Raw genomic sequence first — 21,912 nt, 5'->3', positions numbered from 1 at the left:
CGCAGGTCTTGTGCTGTAGACTGTAGTAGTCGTCCGGGAGACCCTGTGCGTACCTGCAGCTGGGTGCTATCACCCAGTATGGGCATGTGCCTTCTCGTCTTCTTGTGCATGTCAACCTGGCGTGTGACAGTCACATTGTGCATACTATACTACCGGCCAGTCTCTACCCAGCTTGACAAGCTCACTGCCTCACGCGCGCACACGCATCACTGGTGTCGCCATAAAATCGTCGGCGATCTATCCGACATTGTGTAGATCTACCACTGTAGATCTACCAGTTACTAGCACCTACCAGCTGTATCTGATTGTAGCGGAGGAGGCACTCGGGTGTCGCTGTCACATAATCATTATGACCATCCATCCTTGCGCAACCCGAAGTCCTCGTTTGCCCACGATGATCGACGTGACAGCGTCCGGCAATGTGGTGTTTCGCAATTGTCGCGTGAAGGGTCTCTCGCGAAACGCGATACACGCGCCACACTACGCAGCGCGTCCCAGCGAAATGCCTGACAGGCTTGCCCGTACACACAGAGCCAGTCCATTCAAAACCGCATCTGTGACGGACCTGGTACAGTACTCGTCTTGAAACGCATGCGCGCTTGCGCTTGAGGAGAAAGTGACGCGCGTCGCTAGCGCGTCGCCCACCGCAGAAGCTGAGCTTCAAACCACCAGAAGAAGCTGTCGATAGCAGCATGGCTTGCGGCTTATGCCTTATGGCGCCGCAAAAGTGAAATTCTGCATCGCATCTATACAAGAGTCCCAGCGAAACTCATGGTTGTAGAACAAGTCGCCTGCATGAAGTAAATGTCCGTGAACATGGCTGGACATGACCTTCAAGCGTCGCGTGGTGTCGTCCGTTCGAAAAAAAAACCTACACTATTGCTACTGACTACGACACTACTATGGCTGACCTTCATTGCCACACACCATGCATGCTTACCGGCGCGGCACGTGGATGGTGAGGAAAGGCGGGGGAAACTCTCGCACACGCAAGGCAGGTTGACCGACGCACGCACCCTCGGAGCACGCGCCATGTGTCGATGACGTTCTCGAGCTGACGTTTCTCAATCGAATTCTTGATAAGCGACTCCATTATGGCGTCGCATGCATCTACTACTAGTAGTAGTACTAGTACTACTACTAAGGCTAATACTACTAGCCCAAGCACGTGCTGTACAATCACCGTGTACCTGATTTTATTGGTCGATCACAGAGGATTCCACTTGGCACAACCACACAGAACAGTGTCAGATATTGCAATACACTCCATACTTTCTGCAGACAGCTAGTAGTAGTAGCTGTTTCGGCCAACCAACACACATGACCGTATGCAGATATGGAATACGTTGGCGTGCTACAGTACAGAGCGCCTCTGGACTTAGTTGAGTCACGGCTGCCTTTCCTTGTTCTCAGTCCGGTGTATGCATACCCGTTGCCTCCTGCTGTTGTTCAAGGTCGCTGAATTGCTGATATGCCCGTAACTCGCTCAGGAAGGGTGAAGATGGTTTCCGCGAGCTTCCCAATGGCTTTGTTAGTTCTCCTCGGCGTCTCAGCGGTGTTGCTGGCACCCCGGGTGGCATCCAGCGCCCACGATCACCAAGGTAAGTGTTGCTGTGCTGTTGTCTCTAGGAATCGTCTCGCCTGTGTTTGCTTCCGTGTACGTGCAACGCCAGCGGAATCATGCAATGGGCACCTCACTCTGCAAAAGAGCATCATCTCCTTGTATGCCCTCGGCGAACACTGCAATCGATATCGATTTCAATAATTATTATTAATTTTGTCAAACGCACTGATGCCCCCATAATTCTGAATATGGGGTCACATGATAATGTACCAGTTACTTTACGGCAAGTCAGTAGAGCGCTCTTCCACGTGACCGTCCCAAAGCAGTCTCCCGCTCTGGCGCTAGCGCTCACATCCTATTTCCCTCGGGTCAAACAGCGCCTGCAGACAATGCGTTTCAAACGCCTGGACCATCAGGCATTAGACTTTTTTTCAAATCAAATAAGAGAGGTTGTGCATAACGAAAATTCGTAAAGATCTTTCGGAATCTGAGCCGTCTGGAAGTGACGAAAATTCGTAAAGAAAATCTGTTGTGCTCAACGAAAAACGTAGTGTGACCATGGTGACCCTTTCGAGTACTTTTTCCACTGTTTGCGCGAACAGCTTCAGCCGCTTCATCACTCTGTCGCGAATAGCTTTCTTCGTCACACCACCGAACTGAGTTGGGCTCAAGTTTTCCAGCTCACAGGCAACGATCTCCATGGCTGGAAACCCTCGTCGAAACGGTTGGTCGTGAGAACGAAGCTGCCTGAGAAGGGCCAGGTCCATCGCGAGATCAAATGTCCTTCGCTGAGACGTCGCAGGGGAAGAAGAAGACGCCGACGTGGCAGAATTCTGCTGCGGGGATTCAGCAGAATAATTTGTCACAGGGCGAGCACTGACAGGACTTCCAGATCTGACAGAACTGACAGAACTAGCCGAGCGCTGTCCAGGTGACAGAGGATCGCTGAGAGAGCGGGAAAGAGATCCATCAGCTCCACAGGATGCCGAGTAGGAAGAACTCGCAGAACGACTTGAAAAGGCCATGGCGAAAAAATCTTGACACCACGTGCATCAACACAGCTACATGTACATGTACACAGAAGCTTGCGAGAAAGAAGCGAAAGTAACACTTAGTTCAAAACGTAAGATCTTCAAGTTTCGCGGTCCTCGCGAAATTCCTTTCCTTTTTCGTTACTCGTGCCCAGACGAGGTCTACGAATTTTCGTTATGCACAACCTCTCTAATGTGTTTGGGAAATGTTTCTCCGGGGTCGGAAGGTGAGCGCAATAGAGGATAGTGCTGGTGGCAATCGGGATGGGGTCGATGAGACCAGCGCTCCACTGACTATGAACAATGGTGAAGGCCTAGGCTAGGGCCAGCTCTGTCCCGAATGAGCACCTACGGCATAATCCTTGATGGAGACTTGAGATTGAAAGCAGGGCCGCTACGCTGGGGCGATGTTCCCCAAGGCAAAGAAAGGACTGCCAAAATGTAGACTAGTCGTATCCGTTTCCACGCCCGTTGCTGTTCGCTGGTATCCTGAGACCTCCATAGCTACAATGGATGAGCGAACTTGGAGGTGGTCTTGGCCATCTGGGTAGCGAGTATCTTGGGTATCACAATTACAAAAATTGTGATGTTGTGGACATTTCAACACCTCGGCTTGGTCTCAACAGACAACAGGTACGATATCGCCGCTCCTTCTAGGAGGTTCTACAATATGAAGTGCTGAAGATACGGCCGGAGAAGTCGCTCTATATTGCGCAAAGTCATTCGGTGCGAAGGGTTTCTCCTCTCGGAATGTCGTCTACGAGACGAGAATGTTGTTTTCCACCAGTACAGTTACCATCACCAGTAAGGATTATTACACCGAGGTTTGTTGAAACAAAACGATCACAGTGCTGTTAGTAGTAAGCGAACGAGTAAGGTTACCTCAATCCGTGGTGATGGGTATTGGTACTGAAACGAACATCCATTGATAGTAAGTAGTTCATTCGACTAGGGTTCGAACTTCGAAACGACCGACTTCCTCTTGTAGATCTACATTGAGTGTTCCCAGTAAACTAACTAACCAGTGTCCTCGCGTGGAGTCGACACGCTGCGGAGGTGACTTGTGCGCGCATACCATGTAGACCAGTGCTGCTCAGCGAAATCCAGTCGCGTCACTCAAGCAGTTTGCGCCTTGCATCATTTCGCAGCCCAGTGTTCGCAGCAATCGCAAGTCTAGGGCTGCGCGACGCCCGGCGGCGTGTACTCGAGTGACGCGACTGGATTTCATTGAGCAGCACAACAGTCCATTCATTGGAAACTGTCCCGCTAGCGCTGGCTTTTGAAAGCTGCAGCATTGTACATGTGTATGTGTAGCAGGGTGCATTCCCTGGTATGTGATCTACGTCAGTGAGTTGTCCAGCAGGATAATTATCTACAATGTATAGAATAGAGTCAGTAGAGGATATGGGAAAGAGGCCATCACATGATCTGTATGAAGTTCACAGTCAGATAGAGTGACGAACATTGCTAGGTTTGTGGAGTGACCGTGCGAACAGTGTTTGTTCGACGTACATGACATTGCATTAACGTGGACATGGAAATCTGGTCAAATGACGCCGGACTGGTTGCATGCACAGTACACGTGTTGATCGTCTGCATACCCCCGTCACGGCCGCATGGCCAGCGCCCTGGGGGCCGCTTGACCTCCGACCGGAATTCCATGTCCACGACCGTACGTAACGTCAATGACATTTGACTGCACAGCACTGCTCGATGAAATCCAGTCGTGTCGCACCAGTCTGCGCCTTGTATCATTACGCAGCACTGTTCGCAGGTGTAGGGCTGCGCGGCGGCGCCCAGCGCGTACTTGAGTGACACGACTGGATTTCACAGAGCAGCACTGTAGACTGCGTTTTACGTGACAAGCCAGGCAAAACAGTGACAGCGTTACAACACACGTTTTCTCTGGCCTTGCCTTCTGCCCGCACTAAAGCTGGTTTTTCTCGTCTTGGCTACATACATGTAGGTTCTGATCGGTGGAACATGCTGCCTTCCACTGTTCGCTCTTGTACAGATTATCGCACATTTGTTCAATCATGCTTAACCTTTCTGGGGGCTCCCGTAAGACGACCATAGGTCTGTGGGAAACACCCTAGTAAAATAGAATAAGTGTACATCCTGTTGTACGAGCGAGAGAGCATGTGCATGCCTGTACATAGCTGCGCATCTGTCTTGCCCTTACTCCATACAAAGCAGCATCTAAGATGATGACATAATCCCTTACTCCATACAAAGCAGCATCTAAGATGATGACATAATCCCTTACTCCATACAAAGCAGCATCTAAGATGATGACATAATCTCAAGAACTCACTTCAAAGGGCTTCCAAGTACAGTATTGTCGGCAGTCAAAGAACTGCGGGTCAGCCTCGTAACTTAGCCTAGGCCGTTCCTGTTGTCCATGCACGATCGTTAATGCACAGTTGGGTCACTGTGTACAAGAGTATACCAGCTGTATAGTGCCACGGTACTTGGTGAAATCTTACCGTGTTCGTTCTTCGGCGTCCCGCAGTGCTGCACTGACAGTGAATGACTACACGTGTGTGTGTGTGGGGGGGGGGGGGTGCATTCTCCTGGGTGGTTACCAACAGCCAGTGTATGCCGGAGTATGTGGTGTGGTGTGTGTGTGTAGGGAAAAATGGAAAAATGAAAAATAGGGATTCACTGGCCAGAGAAAGTCACTTCAATCAGCTGTGTGGCGGATTCCAGGCTAAAAAATAGTGGCGGTCAATTCATCAGCCTTGCCGCAAGCTGTTGAATGGCGTAATCCCAGCACAAGTTGCTATGTCTAACATAGCTGTTCGCTATCATCGCTTCCGCGATGGGCAGATCTGAGGTGTGTGCATGTGTGCGTGCGTGTCACACAGCAGATAGCTGAGGGAGTGGCACATCAGTATTTCCTTTGAAGGGCTCAGACCGCAGGAAAGAGCAACAGGTTGTTTGTGAACGTAAAATCCAACCCACTGCCGACCCAGCAATTCGCATACACGAAATAGCCCGACACATTTCCGGATTGGTTGGCTCACTGCGTTGACATTGGCCTGCTATCCTGCAACACACTATGGTCCTGCTGTCCTTTGGCTTTTTCCATGCAGGTACAACTGCAGCCGGCTCACCATGCACATTGGATCCCACGTGGCATCAGAACTCACACCCACTCAACAGGAGACTGATGGCCGCTATCAACATCACCGGACATGTGTCGTTCGACAACTCCTCGCTGGTGCTGAGCTTCACGATCGCGCCGCGCGACTTCATCGGTAAGTCCTCCAGTCGATTCTCTCCGGGATTACCAGCATGAGCTGCGGCTTGCTGTAGAAGCGGTGATTAGGGACCGGTGTCATAGACCATCACTCGCCACATCTCCCCACCACCATCACCATTACCACCGCCATCACCAGCACGACCATCACCACCACCACCACCATTACCACCACCATCACCAACACCACCATCACCACCACCACCATCACCACGACCATCACCACCACCACCACCACCACCATCACCACCATCACCAGCAGCACCACCACCACCACCACGACCATCACCACCACCACCACCACCATCACCACCATGACCATCACCACGACCATCACCACCACCACCATCACTACCACCACCACCACCACCATCACTACCACCACCACCACCACCACCACCACCACCACCACCACCACCACCACCACCACCACCACCACCACCACCACCACCACCACCACCACCACCACCACCACCACCACCACCACCACCACCACCACTACTACCACTAACAGATTTGTGCTTAGCACACGCAACAGGCACACAAGAGGGGAGGAGAGGGGAGGGGGGGGGGGGGGGGAGTTGGGAGGGCGAAGGTGGAAAAGGGTGTGCCTTAACCTGTTAGAGCGCTCACTACCTATGATTGGGCGGAGCGCAGCACACACAGTGAGACATTGCTTTCCTTTGTGTACCTAGCGTGTGTATATTTTACAACAAATGCTCCTCCTCCATGCACTCTAAAGCTGACCATTGTTACCCTCGGTAGCCATTACTCACACCAATAATCTCAAACAACGAAGGGGTCAAGGGTAAAACATTTCCTTCTGACAGCTGTTTCGCCTATCAAAGGCTCATCAGAGAAGCCGAATGGTACCGTTCACAGCTTATTGATAATCGTGTGTGTGTTTGAAGTGGACGTATAATTAATTATACTGAATAGTTAATTATATAGAGATTGGAAGCTTTGTTACAACTCTGAGTTTCACGTAATACAACGATCATCAGGCAACTGATGGATCCAAAACAGGCAGCCAGAACATAAGGGGGAGTAAGGTGGGAAATTCTGAGGGGTATCATGGGCGACGCGTATCATAGCGCAAGAGTCAGGTGCAGGCGTGAAGTAAGCTGCTAAGTCTTCAGACTTGGGGCTAATAGTTTGTATGTCTGTGTTATGCCTGTCGACAACCTTTCTCTGGCTTTCCGGTTACGACCGCAACCAGTGTACCAGATCCAAGAGGAAGAACTGACAAAGCTGAGAGTTATGGCCGTCGTGACTGCCCAGCCACCGGGCCATGGGCAGTTCACCGAGTGCCACGCCCTAGGCGTGGTGTACACACGCAGTGTCCTTGCACAGCTGCAGAAACACAAGACGTACGCTCCAGCCGGACGCCGCGTGGACTTTGGCACGCAGATGAAGGTGGCCAAGATGAGCGTGAAGTTCTTTGCCGGTGAGCTGGCGATCTGTCCATTGTGTTCCTCATGTGTATTTGACTGAGAATCAAGAAGGTATTAGCTGCCGGTGGATAATCATTATGACGACATTTTCACTCCCACTATGCTCCCAGTATGCAATTTTTTTGTCTTTGCCTGTGAGCTGTGATCATTGTAAAAATAGAATAAAAAAGTGAAAATGAAGGCTTGAAAGGAGGCAAGAAGTACAGCACCGAGGTGTTATTATTATTGCCCCACCCTTGGCGGCAAGTCTACCCACAGTAAATGGGACCTTGATTTACCGCTTCAGTTGAACCCCGCCTGTAAGTCGACCAACCCATTCCTAATCCCGTTATTACCGTAAAATAATAAACTATACTGTAAAAAAAAAACTGTATATTGCAGAGCTCACTGACTTTGTCAGTTTGAGCATTCTGGCAAGGTACGTTCGGGCCTGATTTAAATCTGGCTTTGGAGATTGTATCTTCGTTGCTATCAGGTTCGGCCTCATATTCTCCGTGCTGCGCTGATGAGTTCACAAAGAACGAAACAGCATGCTGTCCGCGGATTGAGTACCGTAAGTGTACAAATGTTCCGGCCCATTCAAATTTCGGCCTCCCAGGGCTAAAACCCCATTCGGCCGCATCAAAGTTTCGGCCTGCACTGCTGCCGCCTGTATATGCTGTCACACTGAGCATTGGAAAACAAAATTTCGGCCGCAACAAATTTTCAGCCAAACATGACCAGGTCGAAAATAAATACGCGCCGAATATGTGTTGACTTACGGTACGTCATGTAAGGTAGTAGTCGTAGCAGTCGTATAGTTCTTATTTATTTATTTTTACAAGAGGAGTCCCGACAGGTCATCGCCTTTTTCCTCGACTTGTCATCGGAAATTACGGTAATCGAAATTGTAGGACCTTTGTGCCACCCATTCTTGTTTGCTGTTCTGGCTGCTTTGTCGCTATCAGGTCATATGTTGCAGTGCCAGTATGCATTGGGAAGAACGCAGGTGGAGAAGTGTGCCAGCCCCACCAGCAGTAGCAGCGAGACCCGGACTGCCGAGACTGGTCACATCGACGACCCGGTCCACAAGTATGCGTGCAAGATTGGATGCGCAGCCCAACGTCTCTCCTTTGCCTGGCTGGGTACGAGTACAGACTAGGGGACTTAGTGTAGGGAACTAGGGGCCTTAGTCATTGGAGCTGTCGATTGTCATAGCGTCTTGCATTACAGCCTGTCTCGTATAGAAGCCTGTTTTCAAGCTGGGTACGAGTACAGACCAAGGGACTTAGTCTACATGACTACAGTACTGCCGGGTGCCGAAGAACGGGGGGAGGGGGAGGGGGGGGGGGGGGGGTAGCTTCCTAGCCTAGACAGTTCTTATTATCATGTATTACACTCTATGCACAGTTGAGTCGCCGTGTATACATTGGTATGCTGTGCTTGATGAAATTCTAGCCTGGTCATTCTTCGGCGCTCCGTTCTTCGGCGTTCTTCGGCTCTCCGTTCTTCGGCTCTCCGTTCTTCGGCTCTCCGTTCTTCGGCTCCCCGTTCTTCGGCTCCCCGTTCTTCGGCTCTCCGTTCTTCGGCTCTCCGTTCTTCGGCTCCCCGTTCTTCGGCTCCCCGTTCTTCGGCTCTCCGTTCTTCGGCTCCCCGTTCTTCGGCTCCCCGTTCTTCGGCTCTCCGTTCTTCGGCTCTTCGTTCTTCGGCTCTCCGTTCTTCGGCTCTCCGTTCTTCGGCTCCCCGTTCTTCGGCGCCCGGCAGTACTGTTGGGGACTTAGTCATTGGAGCTGTCGATTACTATAGTACGGAAGGTTCAAGGTTAAAGAGAGACCATACGGCGAAATGTACGTCATGTGAAACTACTTGTTTAGTAGTCAACTACTCCATCACAATGTCATGCATGAGGAGTACTGTAGGAGTTTGGCGTTCGGCTTGTGCAATTCGTTCTCGCAACGCTTCCCCCTTCTGTACTTATCTTTGATATTTCTGAGCCACCCAAGTTGGGTGGTGTGCTGCTTTGCGGCTTCAAATTGTAGTCAGACCGTGTTGTCAAGTATCTTACTGGTCTCGTCATCGTCCAGTAACAATCCACATTCTTTGTTCCGGTGGGACTGTAGCTTGTGCTCGTTTTCGTTGCGCTTACCTTCCCCTCTTTGGTCTCTCCTTAACTTGGAACCGTCCGAGTTGGAAGGCTGTTGGCTAGCGCTACGGAGATGTGTTGAAGCTAGGTGTCAGGACGTCGAATGTCTCAGTACTCTGTCAGTTGTGTGCCTAGTTGTTGCACTTTCTGACTGTATATAATATCTGGTTACAGTGGTGGACAGTTACTCTTAACTCGTATCCATATGTCCTTTGCTATCTACAGCTATCATGTTAAAGACTAATTCTCCTGCACGTTGGAGTCCAGAGTCAACTGTATTCTCTCTTGTCTGTTGCTTTGTCATGCCGCTACAGGTCGTCCACAAATTACGAGGACAGACAAAACAGTCGAAGGCACCCAGCAGTACATCACCTTCAAGATAAAGGGTCTCACGGGCCAGCACGTCACTACCGGTGAGCAAGAAATTCGGAAACGCCACGCCGCACACGGCACAACTTGCCCACCCACACTTGACCTGTGTGTAAAGAGTCTAAAGACCACCTGTCTACAAAGACCACCTGTCTGCAAAGACCACCTGTCTACAAAGGACACATATCCATAAATACCACTTGTCTACAAAGACCTGTTAACAATGACCACCGGTGCACAAAGACCACCTGTCTAATAAGACCACCTGTGTACAAAGGCCACTTATCCATAAAGACCACTTGTCCACAAAGCCGCCCGTGTACGAAAACAACCTGTTAACAAAGACCACCTGTATACAAGGTTTCCTTCCAGTTGCATCTTCCTTTAGGCTCTGTTTTACTTTCTCTTTTCGTTTGTCCCTCTTGATATTTGTACCTTGTACTGTTGAGCTGTCCCCGGGGAAAATTGCGATTCCGCGGCCGCGTTTTTTCCCCGCTTTTTTTTGCGATTTTTTAAAAGACCGCGTTTTCCGCGATTTTCCTGCGTTTTTTGAACTTTTTTGTTGCACTACACGTACACACAGTGCCCTGTTCGGTCAGCAACGTCTCATCGTGGCGACTTTTTACTCAAATATGACCAGTGCTTACACCAGAGACTTGTTACTGATTGATTTCACTACATACTCACTGAAAATTGCCGCACATTAATATTAATCACCGCATATTTACCGCAAATTCACCGCAAATCATGCCATATTATGCCACGTTTTTCCCCGCGTTTTTTGCGATTTTTTTCCGCAATTTTTCCCGGGGACAGGTTGAGGCAACAAACTGAAAATTAATAAAAACCAAACCAAACCAACCAAACAAAGACCACCCATCCATAAAGACCACCTATTACATTTTTTTAACACCTGTCTGCAGAAACTACCTCTCTATATCTACCGTATCTCTACAAATATCACCTCTCGACAAAGACCACCTGTCAACAAAGACCACCTGTCTGTAAAGACCGGCCGAGCCAAACTGATGCGGACACAGTTATTCTAAATATGGATCTGTGTGTGTGTGTGTCAGTCTCATCATGTGAATTATCACCTAAACGAGAGAGCTTGGAAGCTCAGGGCCCTACGCTATGCTTTTTTGCCTTGATGACCTAGACAAAAAAAGGATAGGGATGTTATAAATTCTTGTAAGTTTCTACTTTTTGTTTTTAGACATAACCTGGGATTCGAACCCGCACTATCGCCCTGCATGCATGCCCCGATACACGTCGCATACATACTAATTCTTCCAAGTTGCTTCACGTTATGATCTTGTATTTGAAAGCCCTATTTGAATATCCATTGTGGCCAGCCGTCTTTGAATGTACGGTACGGTACGGGACGGGTACGGTCGAGGGTAATACGACACCGTCTACCGCCTTGATGACGGCAAAAAAAGAAAAGGGATGTTATAAATCTTTCAATTCTCCTATTTTTTCAGGCATTACCTGGGATTCGAATCCGCACTATCGCCCTACACATGCATTCCCCCATACACTTCGCATTCATACTCATTCTTCCAAGTTGCTTCACGTTATGATCTTGCGTTTGAAAGCCCTATTTGAATATTGCGGCCAGCTGTATGTGGCCAGCTGTGTTTGATGGTACGGTACGCGACAGATACGGGATAGCGCCAGGCGTGACACAAACACACAAACAAACACCAAATTGAAGCTGTGTGGACCCTGGCTAGCGCCAGACATTACTGAAGTAATGTCTTCTGCATAGCTACGGGAATAATCATGCCTGTTCAAAACTCTGCATGAACCATCGCTCAGTTCCATCGCAGGTCATATTAATTTTCATGCCTGATTCACTCAACTGTGGGGGGGGGGGGGGGGGAGGTACTGGTTCATCCTTAGCATGCTTGAACTTCGCTCTCCAACTCTCCTTCTGCATATTTTGACGTTTTGTGTGTGTGTGTGGGCGCACGTGTGTGTGTGTGTGTTTGCGTGTGCCTATGTGTGTGTGTCTCTCTCTGTATCTCTCTTTCTTTCTCTTTCCTTCTCTCTCTCTCTCTCTCTCTCTCTCTCTCTCTCTCTCTCTCTCTCTCTCTCTCTCTCTCTCTCTATCTATCTATCTATCTATCTATCTCCCTTCCTCTGTTTTTCTCTCTCCATCTCTCTCTCCCCATTGGCCCGTGGCTGCAGGGGAAGGTAGGAATCGGATCTCGATTGGATTCCAGAAGAACCCGGTAGCCGGTAAATTTAATGTGGCCTTAAATGCTAGCAGTTGCCATGCCTACCAGGTGGCTGGTCCAGACAGCACGGGTGTCTACTGCAGGGTGAGCTGCACCATGAGCGGGCAGAGGTACACAGTGCGTACCGTGGCTGCCAACATGTACGGAGAAGCTGACCGGTGCGAGAGCGAACATGTACGGAGAAGCTGACCGGTGGGAGAGCGTGAACAGAAAACGCTGACGCCTGCCAAACCGCTCACTGGTATATTGTACTGCATGCCCGAGCGTCCTGCCCGAGCGTCCTGCCCGAGCGTCCTGCCTGAGCGTCCTGCCCGAGTGTCCTGCCTGAGCGTCTTGCCCGGGCGTCCTGCCCGAGCGCGTGTTGTAGCAGTCTTGCATCGGACCAAGAAGACATTGTGTATGCATTCGATGTGCAAGACAGTCGCCTCAGTGCCCTGTTACTCGTGCACAGTGTGCGCAGAGGCAGTTATCCCCCGGCGGCCGCCGATCCAGGCACCTCGCGCCTGTACATGGCGCGAGCATTCCTTTCATTGCACGCGTGCTTCTGGTGTGGTGATGCGGTTGAAAAGCCTGCATTCCTTCGCACACCCACATCTAGAAGCAGGCTTGAAAACCTAGCGAGTAGTTCAAGTAGACAGTAGGAGTAAAAGCAAACTAGACGCACGACATCTCCCCGCTGGCACAGCATGCCCACTAGCCCGTGAGACCGGAATTAGCTAAGTGCACTAGCCAACGCACAGTGTTCTCGCACCAAGCAACCACTTGCATGTAACATGAGCAGTAGTTTGTGTTCACTAGTCGAGGGATTGGAATAATACCAAGTAGTACATGTAGTAGTCGTTAGTGGGCTCGAATGGAGAGCCAAGGATAAATGTATCATCTGAGAACAGAAGGACCAAGGAACTACAAGTTACGCTATAGTTTGAGTAACTGGTGGTGTTAGTGGACATTACAGCATAACTTGTAGTTTCTTGGTCCTTTTTCCTTTCTATAAGTAATCCCTAGTAGTGGTAGTATTATAATTTTTACTTGGGTATGCCTAACATGCTATCAGTCTTGAGAAGTTTCCCGCTCGGCTAAATTTTAATGTTACGGTAGTAACTTTTATAGTCGTGTGCTGCGGTGGTCCAGATCCGTAGCCTGCATTGTAGGATGTTTCTTGTGTTAATGTATTGATTCCGGTGTACTAGTACTGAAGTAGTTGAGTCGGTGTACGTCTCGTATACTGGCGCTCTGGCCATCACGGCCATTGAGCACTCTATATGATCTAGCAGGTTAAGCCTCTGTAGTCGAGTCATTGTGCACATCCCAGTCAACTGTACTTGATGATGCCTTTTTCTGCCTTCGTGCCAATTCTGAGGCACGTAGCCGCACCTGCACAAGGTCTCAAGTCTCGCTTGGACTTGTACTGTCACGAGCCTCCTCTCGATTTGGTTATTCCTCTCTTTCTTATTTAGCCGCTGACCGCTGGAATTCAGTTCCGGCATCGGTCCGCCTTGCTGCTTCACCAAGTCAATTTCGTATCGCAATCCTAGATTGGCTAGGGTACCCCGTAAGGAGACCATAGGTCTGTGGGGACTGCCCTAGAGAAATATGAATAAATACTATACTATACTATGTCTTAGCCAGCTCGGTTTAAAAAACATTATGTGATTTCTTCTATTTTTTAAATTTATATTTACTGGCTCAATATCTCGGAGTTTTTGTGCATCATTCTTCACTGCTCAACAGCACTGCATCAGGAGCCTTGCATATTATGCATAGTAGATGATGTGAAACTGTAGACCAGCGTAGAATACGATATTAATGTACGTGTACGCTCTTCTTTTCCCTGCTAGACAGCTACCTGCTACATTCCACACATCTCTTATCTCTTGCCACTAAACTGCATTTCGTTTAGAGCGGCCGCTGAAGTATTTCCAGGCTCAACAACCTTGCCCATCGATACTAATACTATGGGCGTGCAATTAGCAATTATTCGCACAATATCATATCCGCCGGATGAGTACGCGTATGTGTGACCTATGCAATCTAGGAATCCACGGATACAGACCAGCATACCCTCTCTGCATAGACCCAAACCGAAGGTCAATTCACTTGAATTTTGAGAGTGCTGGTAGCTGCATTAAGTGCACGGGGTTCGCCTGTTGTCGAGCCATACAGGCATTGAGCTCCGACTCAGAACCGGGCTGGCATAACTGCGTTGATGTCAATGTCATAATGGATACTAACTTTCAGAATAATCTTTTGAAAAATCCGGTATATCCTACATTATGGTGCCCCAGAAATTTGTGGCAAAAAAAGAGTAAATTATCGTGTCCGTTCCCGAAGGGAACTCACGACGGCCGCTAACACCCGATAAATCCTAAATTGTGGTAGGGACGCAGGATACATTCACCTATTCAAATTTGTTCAATCTCATAACGTGGTAAGAATACCTGAGTAGAAATTTAGCAGTTGAAAGTACAAAATAAATACCTAGCTTCTTCCATTGAAAACACCACGGTCATGAATACCATGCTGATCATTGCTAGAATTATTATTAAAAGGAAGAATTTTGAATTTTGACCAACCTCAATTGCAGCTGATCCGGAGAAAATAATGGCCAACAACATGCTTGTGACATCCCCGTTCCGTGGAAGACCGGGAACAATATCCGCGGGGTGCTCATGACTCCAAACGCATGCGTACAAGTGCATCTCAAACAGGGGCAGCGGTGCCTAGGGAAGAACTTCTATCACCGCGCGTCCGTGTATCTTTGCCTGCGAGAGCTTCACGACGGCTGAGTTGAGCTGATGCCAGTTGAACAACTGGATGGGAGGCGACTTTATCTGGACACAGGAACAAGGCAAGATTGTGGTTGGAGGGCACCGACGACGCTTAAAGAGTGAGCACTGCAACAGGAGATTCGGATGCTGGAGATAAACGTAATCAAGCAGTGTGCTCCACTGCTAGAAGAGTGCTCAATACCCATATAAGGCAGCGCCTTCCATACAAGAGGGGGAGAGAGAGGGGAAGCTGTGTTGCAACTCCAAGTTTCACGTAGTCACGATCATCAGGTGTGTGACTGTGTCAGTTGCCTGATGATCGTGACTACGTGAAACTCGAAGTTGCAACACAGCTCCCCCCCCCCCCCCCCCCCCCCTCATGTTGGAGATAAATGAGAGCCTGTTGACATGCTAGGGGGCAGCGGAACGGGTACAGTTGGTCAGGCCATGGTCGGGCCAACTGTTAACCACCTACACCTGTTTACTGCTAGGTAGGTCATGTGTAGCCACCATATCATACACAAAGTAGGAAAGACCATGGAATCACTATGGCCGGACCAAGCAAGAACTGCGTCCACTGGCCCTGCGTACACTGCCATGTAATGTTGCAACACATAACCAGTGTAAAACGGGAATGCTCAGCAACCCCCTCGGATGATACGCTACGATCCCTCCACCCGTAACTTGCAGCCCTCTCTCAAGCGAGTAAGGGAGTGAGGGAGAGAGAGAGTGAGAGAGTGAGGGAGAGAGAGAGAGAGAGAGAGAGAGAGAGAGTGCGAGTGAGAGAGAGAGAGAGAGAGAGAGAGAAGAAAGAGAGAGATGCGGGCATCTAAACGACTGCCCAATTTGCACCGGCGTTTCCTCCAGTATACGGCAGCGACAATGGATGACTCACTGCTTCCATTTCCCACCCATAACCCACCGAATTCACACACCCTAAACAACTTAACATTATCACTAAGTCTTATTGGTGCCACTTTACTGCTGTGGACAACAGTGGCAAGGGCTGGCTGCAGTGCCAGACTCCCGCTAGTATTGCTACCGGGAAGTCCACCACTGCGGACTGAGCTGCAGTGCCTGCTCTACTGCTGGCGCACTTACATTGTTCTCATGGATGAGTGCCAGGAGCTCGGCAAGGGCAGCTGTACTGCCGGCGTGCAGGCCGATGATGCGATGACATCGGAGCGGCAGCAGTGGTAGCGGATGCTCCAGTGCTCCGCCGTACAGCCCCACCACCAGCAATGTACCGCCCTGCAGGGACAAGTACGACCAACACCAACAGCTCTTTATTATAGAAACCAGAAGAATCAGCAAAGCCGGTATTGTACGTAGTAATAATCAACAAGAAAAAATATGAATAATAAAATTTCACAAGTTGAGGGAATGGAAAAGGGAATAGTCTGAAGAAAAAATTGATCGTCACCGCCAGGAATTGCACTAGGGACCTTCGCTTGAGGTCAGCGATGCCCTGACCACTGAGCTATGGGACATCTTTTTACACTATTAAGTTAAAACTTCCGGGCCAACAAAGGGGATGCGACTTACAATCGAGTGTATGACATACTACTGAAGTGAACACAGAGGAAAAAATATGGTTTATACCTGGAAATGGGGTGCAACTTACAATCGGGGAAATACTGTAAAACCGGAAAATTTCGGGAGATTTATTTTCCGTAACTTTCTCACCTGCACTTCTCCAATTTGCACATGCCATCAACTTCGGTACAGGTGATTTCTACCTAAAATAAAACGCGACCTAAAATTCAACCATGCCATGCCACACAGTGTGCAAAATGCATTTTTTGGATCTAGAAAACTGGTTTACCGAAATTTCTGCGCTACTGAACCATTGATTTGGGGAAATACAGAAAATATCATACCACCGAAAATTCCCAGTTTTAGAGTTACCTGCTGCAGAACACCCAGCGAGTGTGATGTCGTCTGGCTGGAGCCAACAAAGTCTATGACGACGTCGACGCGATCGCCGCACACCAATAGTGTTCTCTCTTTCACCTCGTCTGTGCTCAGGCCTGTAGAGATCGAGAGAGGAAACAGATATTCATTAATCGCCAAACATACGTACTCCTCAAACGTTAAACATTCCTTTTCAAGAGTTTACTATACTCTACAAGCCACATCCACGCTGGTGCCGAGTGCTGCTGTGTGCCTCCTTCATACACTTGAAGCCTTGCGTCGACGTTCCTTTCTACTATCCAATCGTAAGACCTGTTGTCAAGGTGACCATGGAAACCCAGATACCAACATAGTGACACGTATCCGCTCACCTTGCGCCCAGTGGACGGTTGCCATAGCACCACATGTCCTGGCCGTTTCCAACTGCTCCTCCTGCAGGAAGAGCACGGAATAGGATGAACCCCCGTGCACTACTACAGCATCAAGCATGAACAAAACAAGGGCATTCCCGGTAGATGGCTCCACAGCTTTTATATAATGAGTTCTAGACAGCTTTATCCCCCCTCTCCCACCATCATCTCAGCCCATTCCGCTATCCAAAGGCGTCAACGCCGCCCTGTTTGAAATTCCCTAGTAAGACTAGAATACCAACTCCTATAAAAAATGTGCATGTGTAAACGGGAAAGGGCTGAAGAAAAAATTGGCTGTCACCACCAGGACTCGAACCAGGGACCTTCGCCTATGGCCAGCGATGCTTTACCATTAAGCTTTGGTGCGGTCATCATCCAAGCAGCGACCGTTCAACACCAAACAAGAATAGATATTAATAATAAAATAATACCCACATGGTACGCCAAGGAATCAATAAAATAATGCCGTATTTTCCGGGGTATAAGCCGCACTTTGAACGCTCTGTCACTCAAGTTTCACCCAAATAAGGAGGGTGCAGCTTATACTCCGATGATCAAATTAACCATGATATACAGGGTAGATGTAGCACTCTGGCAGGGTACGTTCGGGCCTGATTTAAATCTGGCTTTGGAAATTTTATTTTCATTGCTATCAGGTTCGGCCTCATTTTCTCTGTGCTGCGCTGATGAGTTCGCAAAGGACGAAACGGCATGCTGTCCACAGATTGAGTAGGGTAGATGTCTGTATTTGGTGGCAAATAGGTGGTGCAGATTGTACTCCAGTGCGGCGAATACTCCGGAAAACACCGCTAGCTTTTAAAGTCACTAACACGACAGTCTGCTGCGTACACATCGAGCTTTGCTACGGGCAGGATGGTGGTGGCCAGGCGTATGGCCCACTGACCCAGACCACCACAGCCGACGACCAGCAGGCGGGCACGGCCGCGAACGCTGGAGGAGAGTGCCAGTGCGCTCCGTGACTCTTGCACTGCGGAGAAGGCGGTGAGACCCGAGCAAGTGGCAACGGCCACCGTCCGCAGGTCCAGACCCACCGGCACTTTCAGCACAAATCGCGGATCCGGCACGGTGGTGTGGGTGGAGAATCTGGAGAAGAGGGGAGAGAAAGAGAGAGAGAGAGAGAGAGAGAGAGAGACTTCTGTATGTTTGCCGGAGGGGGGGGGGGGGGTGTGAGCATATACAAGTACGTTACGTTATAAGGTCGAAACCATACAAGAGGACCTGGAGTAAGACTTGACTGGGATGGATACTGATAAAATTGACGTCTCGACAAATGACCTTCTTCAGAAAGATGTGAGCGGAGTGAAAGTAAAGGAAGTGCAGGAGAGAAGTATGTGCTAGAGTGGTGTGATGATAAATGAATCTTCTTGCTGGAACCTTGCTTTGCTTTTCATCAACCGCCACACCACAACTGCGCTCTCTAGCCGTACTCGACACATTGCCACAGTACACACCGTCAGCTAAGCGACACATCCGCTGGTACTTCAAGTACATTGTACTCAGTTCCTTCAGACAACTGTTTCGTGTGAGTATAAAATTAGGGCTCAAACGGTTAGTCCGATTAACCAGTTGCAGACCGGTTACGAAGAATTAACGGTTACGCAGTAACTTTTCAGTCAATTTTTCAAGTACAGTCAAATCTGTCGTAAGCGACCGCCGCTTGGTGCAAGAAAAAGCGGTCTCTTACGGCAGATGGTCTCTTACGGCAGATGTATGGTAAATCCGGCATACCGGGTATATGCTTCCATGTACTCAAATCGACGAGAGTAATGTGATTTTTATATCATTTATTGGATATTCAACGACGACCATACCCGTATAGTACGCGTATGCGACACGGCAGTAGATCGACACTGCCTGGACTTGAGAGCTACAGCACAGCCTCAGTACAGGCCAGGGCCAGTCGATCGCACTTGCAAGACAGCGCATTTTCACACCTTGCAGTTGACAGCGCACTGGCAAGTACAGTTTCGCACCTGACTGAACCTGGGTCGCCGTCGCTTACAGCAGATTTGAATGCATCCACATTACATGAAATCGCGGTCGCTGGTCGCGCACAGCAGATGGTCGCTCCGGACAGATCAGTTTGTGTGTGAAAACGTCGGTGCACGGAAAATCGGTCGCTAACGGTAGATGGTCGCCTACAGCAGAGGTCGCTAACGGCAGATTTGACTGTATCAGGTCGTTGCAAAGTATGCACTTTCGCAGGCTGTCGCACGCGTATGCAATTTCTGGGGTGTCAACTCGGTCATATCTGGTCTCTTGGTGTAAGAGTATGTATGAATGAGCATGCAAGAGAATGTACATGTGTGCGTTGTACTGAAAAGGGTACATTTTTTTGAATGAGTATAGTCAAATATACGGTTAAAAAAGAGTCTGCAGGATTGCCGTGGCTTATAGGGTATAACCGTTAAACCGACCGTTAGCTTAGCAGTTAACCGTTAGGGGTAAAACCGTGACCGTTTGAGCCCTATAATACAGTCAACTTCGCTTATAACTAGGGCTCAAACGGTCACGGTTTTACCCCTGACGGTTAACTGCTAAGCTAACGGTCGGTTACCCGGTTGTAACCTATAAGCCACGGCAATCCTGCGGACTCTTTTTTAACTGTATATTTGACTATACTCATTCAAAAAATGTACCCTATTCAGTACAACGCGCACTTGTACATTCTCTTGCATGCTCATTCATACATACTCTCACACCAAGAGACCAGATATGACCGAGTTGACAGCCCAGAAATTGCGTACGCGTGCGACAGCCGGCGAAAGTGTACACTTTGCAACGACCTGATACTTGAAAAATTGACTGAAAAGTTACTGCGTAACCGTTATCTTTATCGGTTAACCGTTAATTCTTCGTAACCGGTCTGCAACCGGTTAATCGGACTAATCGTTTGAGCCCTACTTATAACAACACTCGGCGGGGTATCAGAAAATCGTCCTTATACCCGAAGTCTCATTATGTGTATTACAGTTAGATGGGACTTTGCTCTGGGTATGGAAATTCTGTCGTTATTTGCGAATTGTCGTTATATCCGCAGTCGTTATTAGCGAAGTGGACTGTAAAACCCTCGCCGGCTTGCGGACACACTATGGTTTGCTTGAATATACTAGTGCTGTTCGAGAAACCGGTAGTGGTAGCGTTGGTGGAAAAGCGCGAGCTCAGGTGTGCGGAGCGAACTCCATTCCAATCAAGCCTCGGCTGAAACAAAACCGGGGTTCGCATCTGGCCCTGGCATTGCATGAAAGCTGCACGCAAAGTAGGAACGGCGGAACCAGTCCAGTTGGTCAGACCGTGGCCAGACCAACTCTTTGGGCACCAAAAAAATTCACGGTTCGCGTGAGACTCGGTTGGAAGCCGGGTTTTCCGCATCCGTAGGAACACCAAATCATACACTAAATATGAAGGGCTGTGGTATGTTTGGACCAGTCAGAAAACTGCTTCCGCCTGTCCTGCAAAGTATCAAGTGGAATGACTTACCCGCCAGGTCTCTGGAAGCCCAACACTCGCTGTAGCGGCTTCTCGCAGAAGTTGTCTCGCTTGTGCAGACACTGCGGGCACTCACCACAGCCAATGAACGGGTACACGGCCACGTGATCGCCCACTGTGCAAACCCGACATAGGCAAGAGGAACGAGTTAAAGGGGAAGTTAAGGCAAAAATTAAAATTTCACCAGTTGTAGTCTTCGGGGTGCTGAGTCGAATGGTCGTGGTCCGAGGAAGCTGAGACGCTCCCTTCCTACTTGAATCCCAATCGAACTCGCGCACTTCCACTGAAACTGGGTGACTGCGCCCTACTAGATGGGGATTTGTATGCAAAATGTCACTAAAAGCGCCATTTCGTTCTTATAAAAGCACGGATGACCGCGATTGGCCCATATGTTGTAGTCTTTTGGACGCCGAGTCGACTGGTTTTGGTCCGAAAAGGCTGCGATGCAGCGTTCCTCCTTTATTCCCAATCGAACATGGTTGAACAAGCGGTCACGTGCTCCTGGGTGCCCAAATCACCTGGTCACCACGCCAGCAGGCGACAACTTTCACACCAAGGTTCAACTCGAGTGACAGGACTGCACCCAAAAAAGGTCAAACAGGCTAGTAAGTTGTACCCTGCAGGCACGGTGACCAGGTGACTAGCGTACGAAGGAGCACGTGACCACTTGTTTAACCATGTTCGATTGGGAATAAAGGAGGAACGCTGCATCGCAGCCTTTTCGGACCAAAACCAGTCGACTCAGCGTCCAAACGACTACAACATATGGGCCAATCGCGGTCATCCGTCCTTTTATAAGAACGAAACGGCGCTTTTAGTGACATTTTGCATACAAATCCCCATCTAGTAGGGCGCAGTCACCCAGTTTCGGTGGAAGTGCGCGAGTTCGATTGAGATTCAAGTAGGAAGGGAGCGTCTCAGCTTCCTCGGACCACGACCATTCGACTCAGCACCCCGAAGACTACAACTGGTGAAATTTTAATTTTTGCCTTAACTTCCCCTTTAATGCTACATGCACCAACAAATCGTATGTATACTTGGAACCCGTTATGTGAGTTTTCGCCGTCGGATACCTCATATGCGCAAAGTTGCACACTCTTGGGAGCTTATTTTCAAGTACCAACCTGAACAGAGTCATATTCGCATCTTGGTCCTGTGACTAAACTTGCATAGAAAGTGATCATGTCATGTGTACAGTGGAACCAACATGGCCGACATCATGTGACCCATAGATGCAGGGGTTGAGTGGAGTTGGAACCAACATG

General features: G+C 49.2%; 2 protein-coding genes across 3 annotated transcripts in view; one reads left to right on the top strand and one right to left on the bottom strand.

Moving 5' to 3' along the window:
• The first annotated feature begins 1,378 nt into the window (after positions 1 to 1,378).
• Positions 1,379 to 14,033, top strand: LOC135828644 (uncharacterized). 2 transcript variants are annotated; one of them, XM_065341063.1, is made up of 7 exons: positions 1,379 to 1,601; positions 5,691 to 5,855; positions 7,077 to 7,304; positions 8,259 to 8,435; positions 9,748 to 9,846; positions 11,996 to 12,206; positions 12,241 to 14,033. In XM_065341063.1, the coding sequence occupies exons 1-7, from the start codon at positions 1,472 to 1,474 to the stop codon at positions 12,263 to 12,265; spliced, it is 1,035 nt and encodes a 344-aa protein (XP_065197135.1). In that variant the 5' UTR covers positions 1,379 to 1,471; the 3' UTR covers positions 12,266 to 14,033. The 2 variants fall into 2 exon arrangements, with proteins under 2 accessions (XP_065197135.1, XP_065197134.1); XM_065341062.1 differs by having other exon boundaries at positions 1,380 to 1,601; positions 11,996 to 12,214; positions 12,249 to 14,033.
• Positions 14,034 to 14,097: 64 nt separating this feature from the next.
• LOC135828643 (probable formaldehyde dehydrogenase AdhA) overlaps positions 14,098 to 21,912 on the bottom strand; it is a 14,515-nt gene continuing 6,700 nt past the window's right edge. Inside the window, exons 5-10 of the mRNA XM_065341061.1 lie at positions 20,639 to 20,762; positions 17,968 to 18,241; positions 17,099 to 17,159; positions 16,722 to 16,843; positions 15,915 to 16,064; positions 14,098 to 14,876 (exon numbers count right to left, since the gene is read on the bottom strand). Of these exons, the coding sequence (XP_065197133.1) occupies positions 14,766 to 14,876; positions 15,915 to 16,064; positions 16,722 to 16,843; positions 17,099 to 17,159; positions 17,968 to 18,241; positions 20,639 to 20,762 (842 nt within the window). The 3' untranslated portion in view covers positions 14,098 to 14,765. The remainder of the gene's footprint in view (positions 14,877 to 15,914; positions 16,065 to 16,721; positions 16,844 to 17,098; positions 17,160 to 17,967; positions 18,242 to 20,638; positions 20,763 to 21,912) is intronic.

Source organism: Sycon ciliatum, chromosome 12 (assembly GCF_964019385.1).
Source record: "Sycon ciliatum chromosome 12, ocSycCili1.1, whole genome shotgun sequence".
NCBI lineage: Eukaryota > Metazoa > Porifera > Calcarea > Leucosolenida > Sycettidae > Sycon > Sycon ciliatum.
The sequence above is the reverse complement of the archived record's forward strand: the minus strand, read 5'-3'. Positions and strand labels throughout refer to the sequence as shown.

Bases quoted from the DNA above. Each gene is read 5' to 3' on its own strand.
- LOC135828644 (XM_065341063.1), top strand. From the start codon at position 1,472: ATGCCCGTAACTCGCTCAGGAAGGGTGAAGATGGTTTCCGCGAGCTTC. The intron at 7,305-8,258 runs GTGAGCTGGCGA...TGTCGCTATCAG, and splicing joins GAGCGTGAAGTTCTTTGCCG to GTCATATGTTGCAGTGCCAG. The intron at 8,436-9,747 runs GTACGAGTACAG...ATGCCGCTACAG, and splicing joins TCTCTCCTTTGCCTGGCTGG to GTCGTCCACAAATTACGAGG.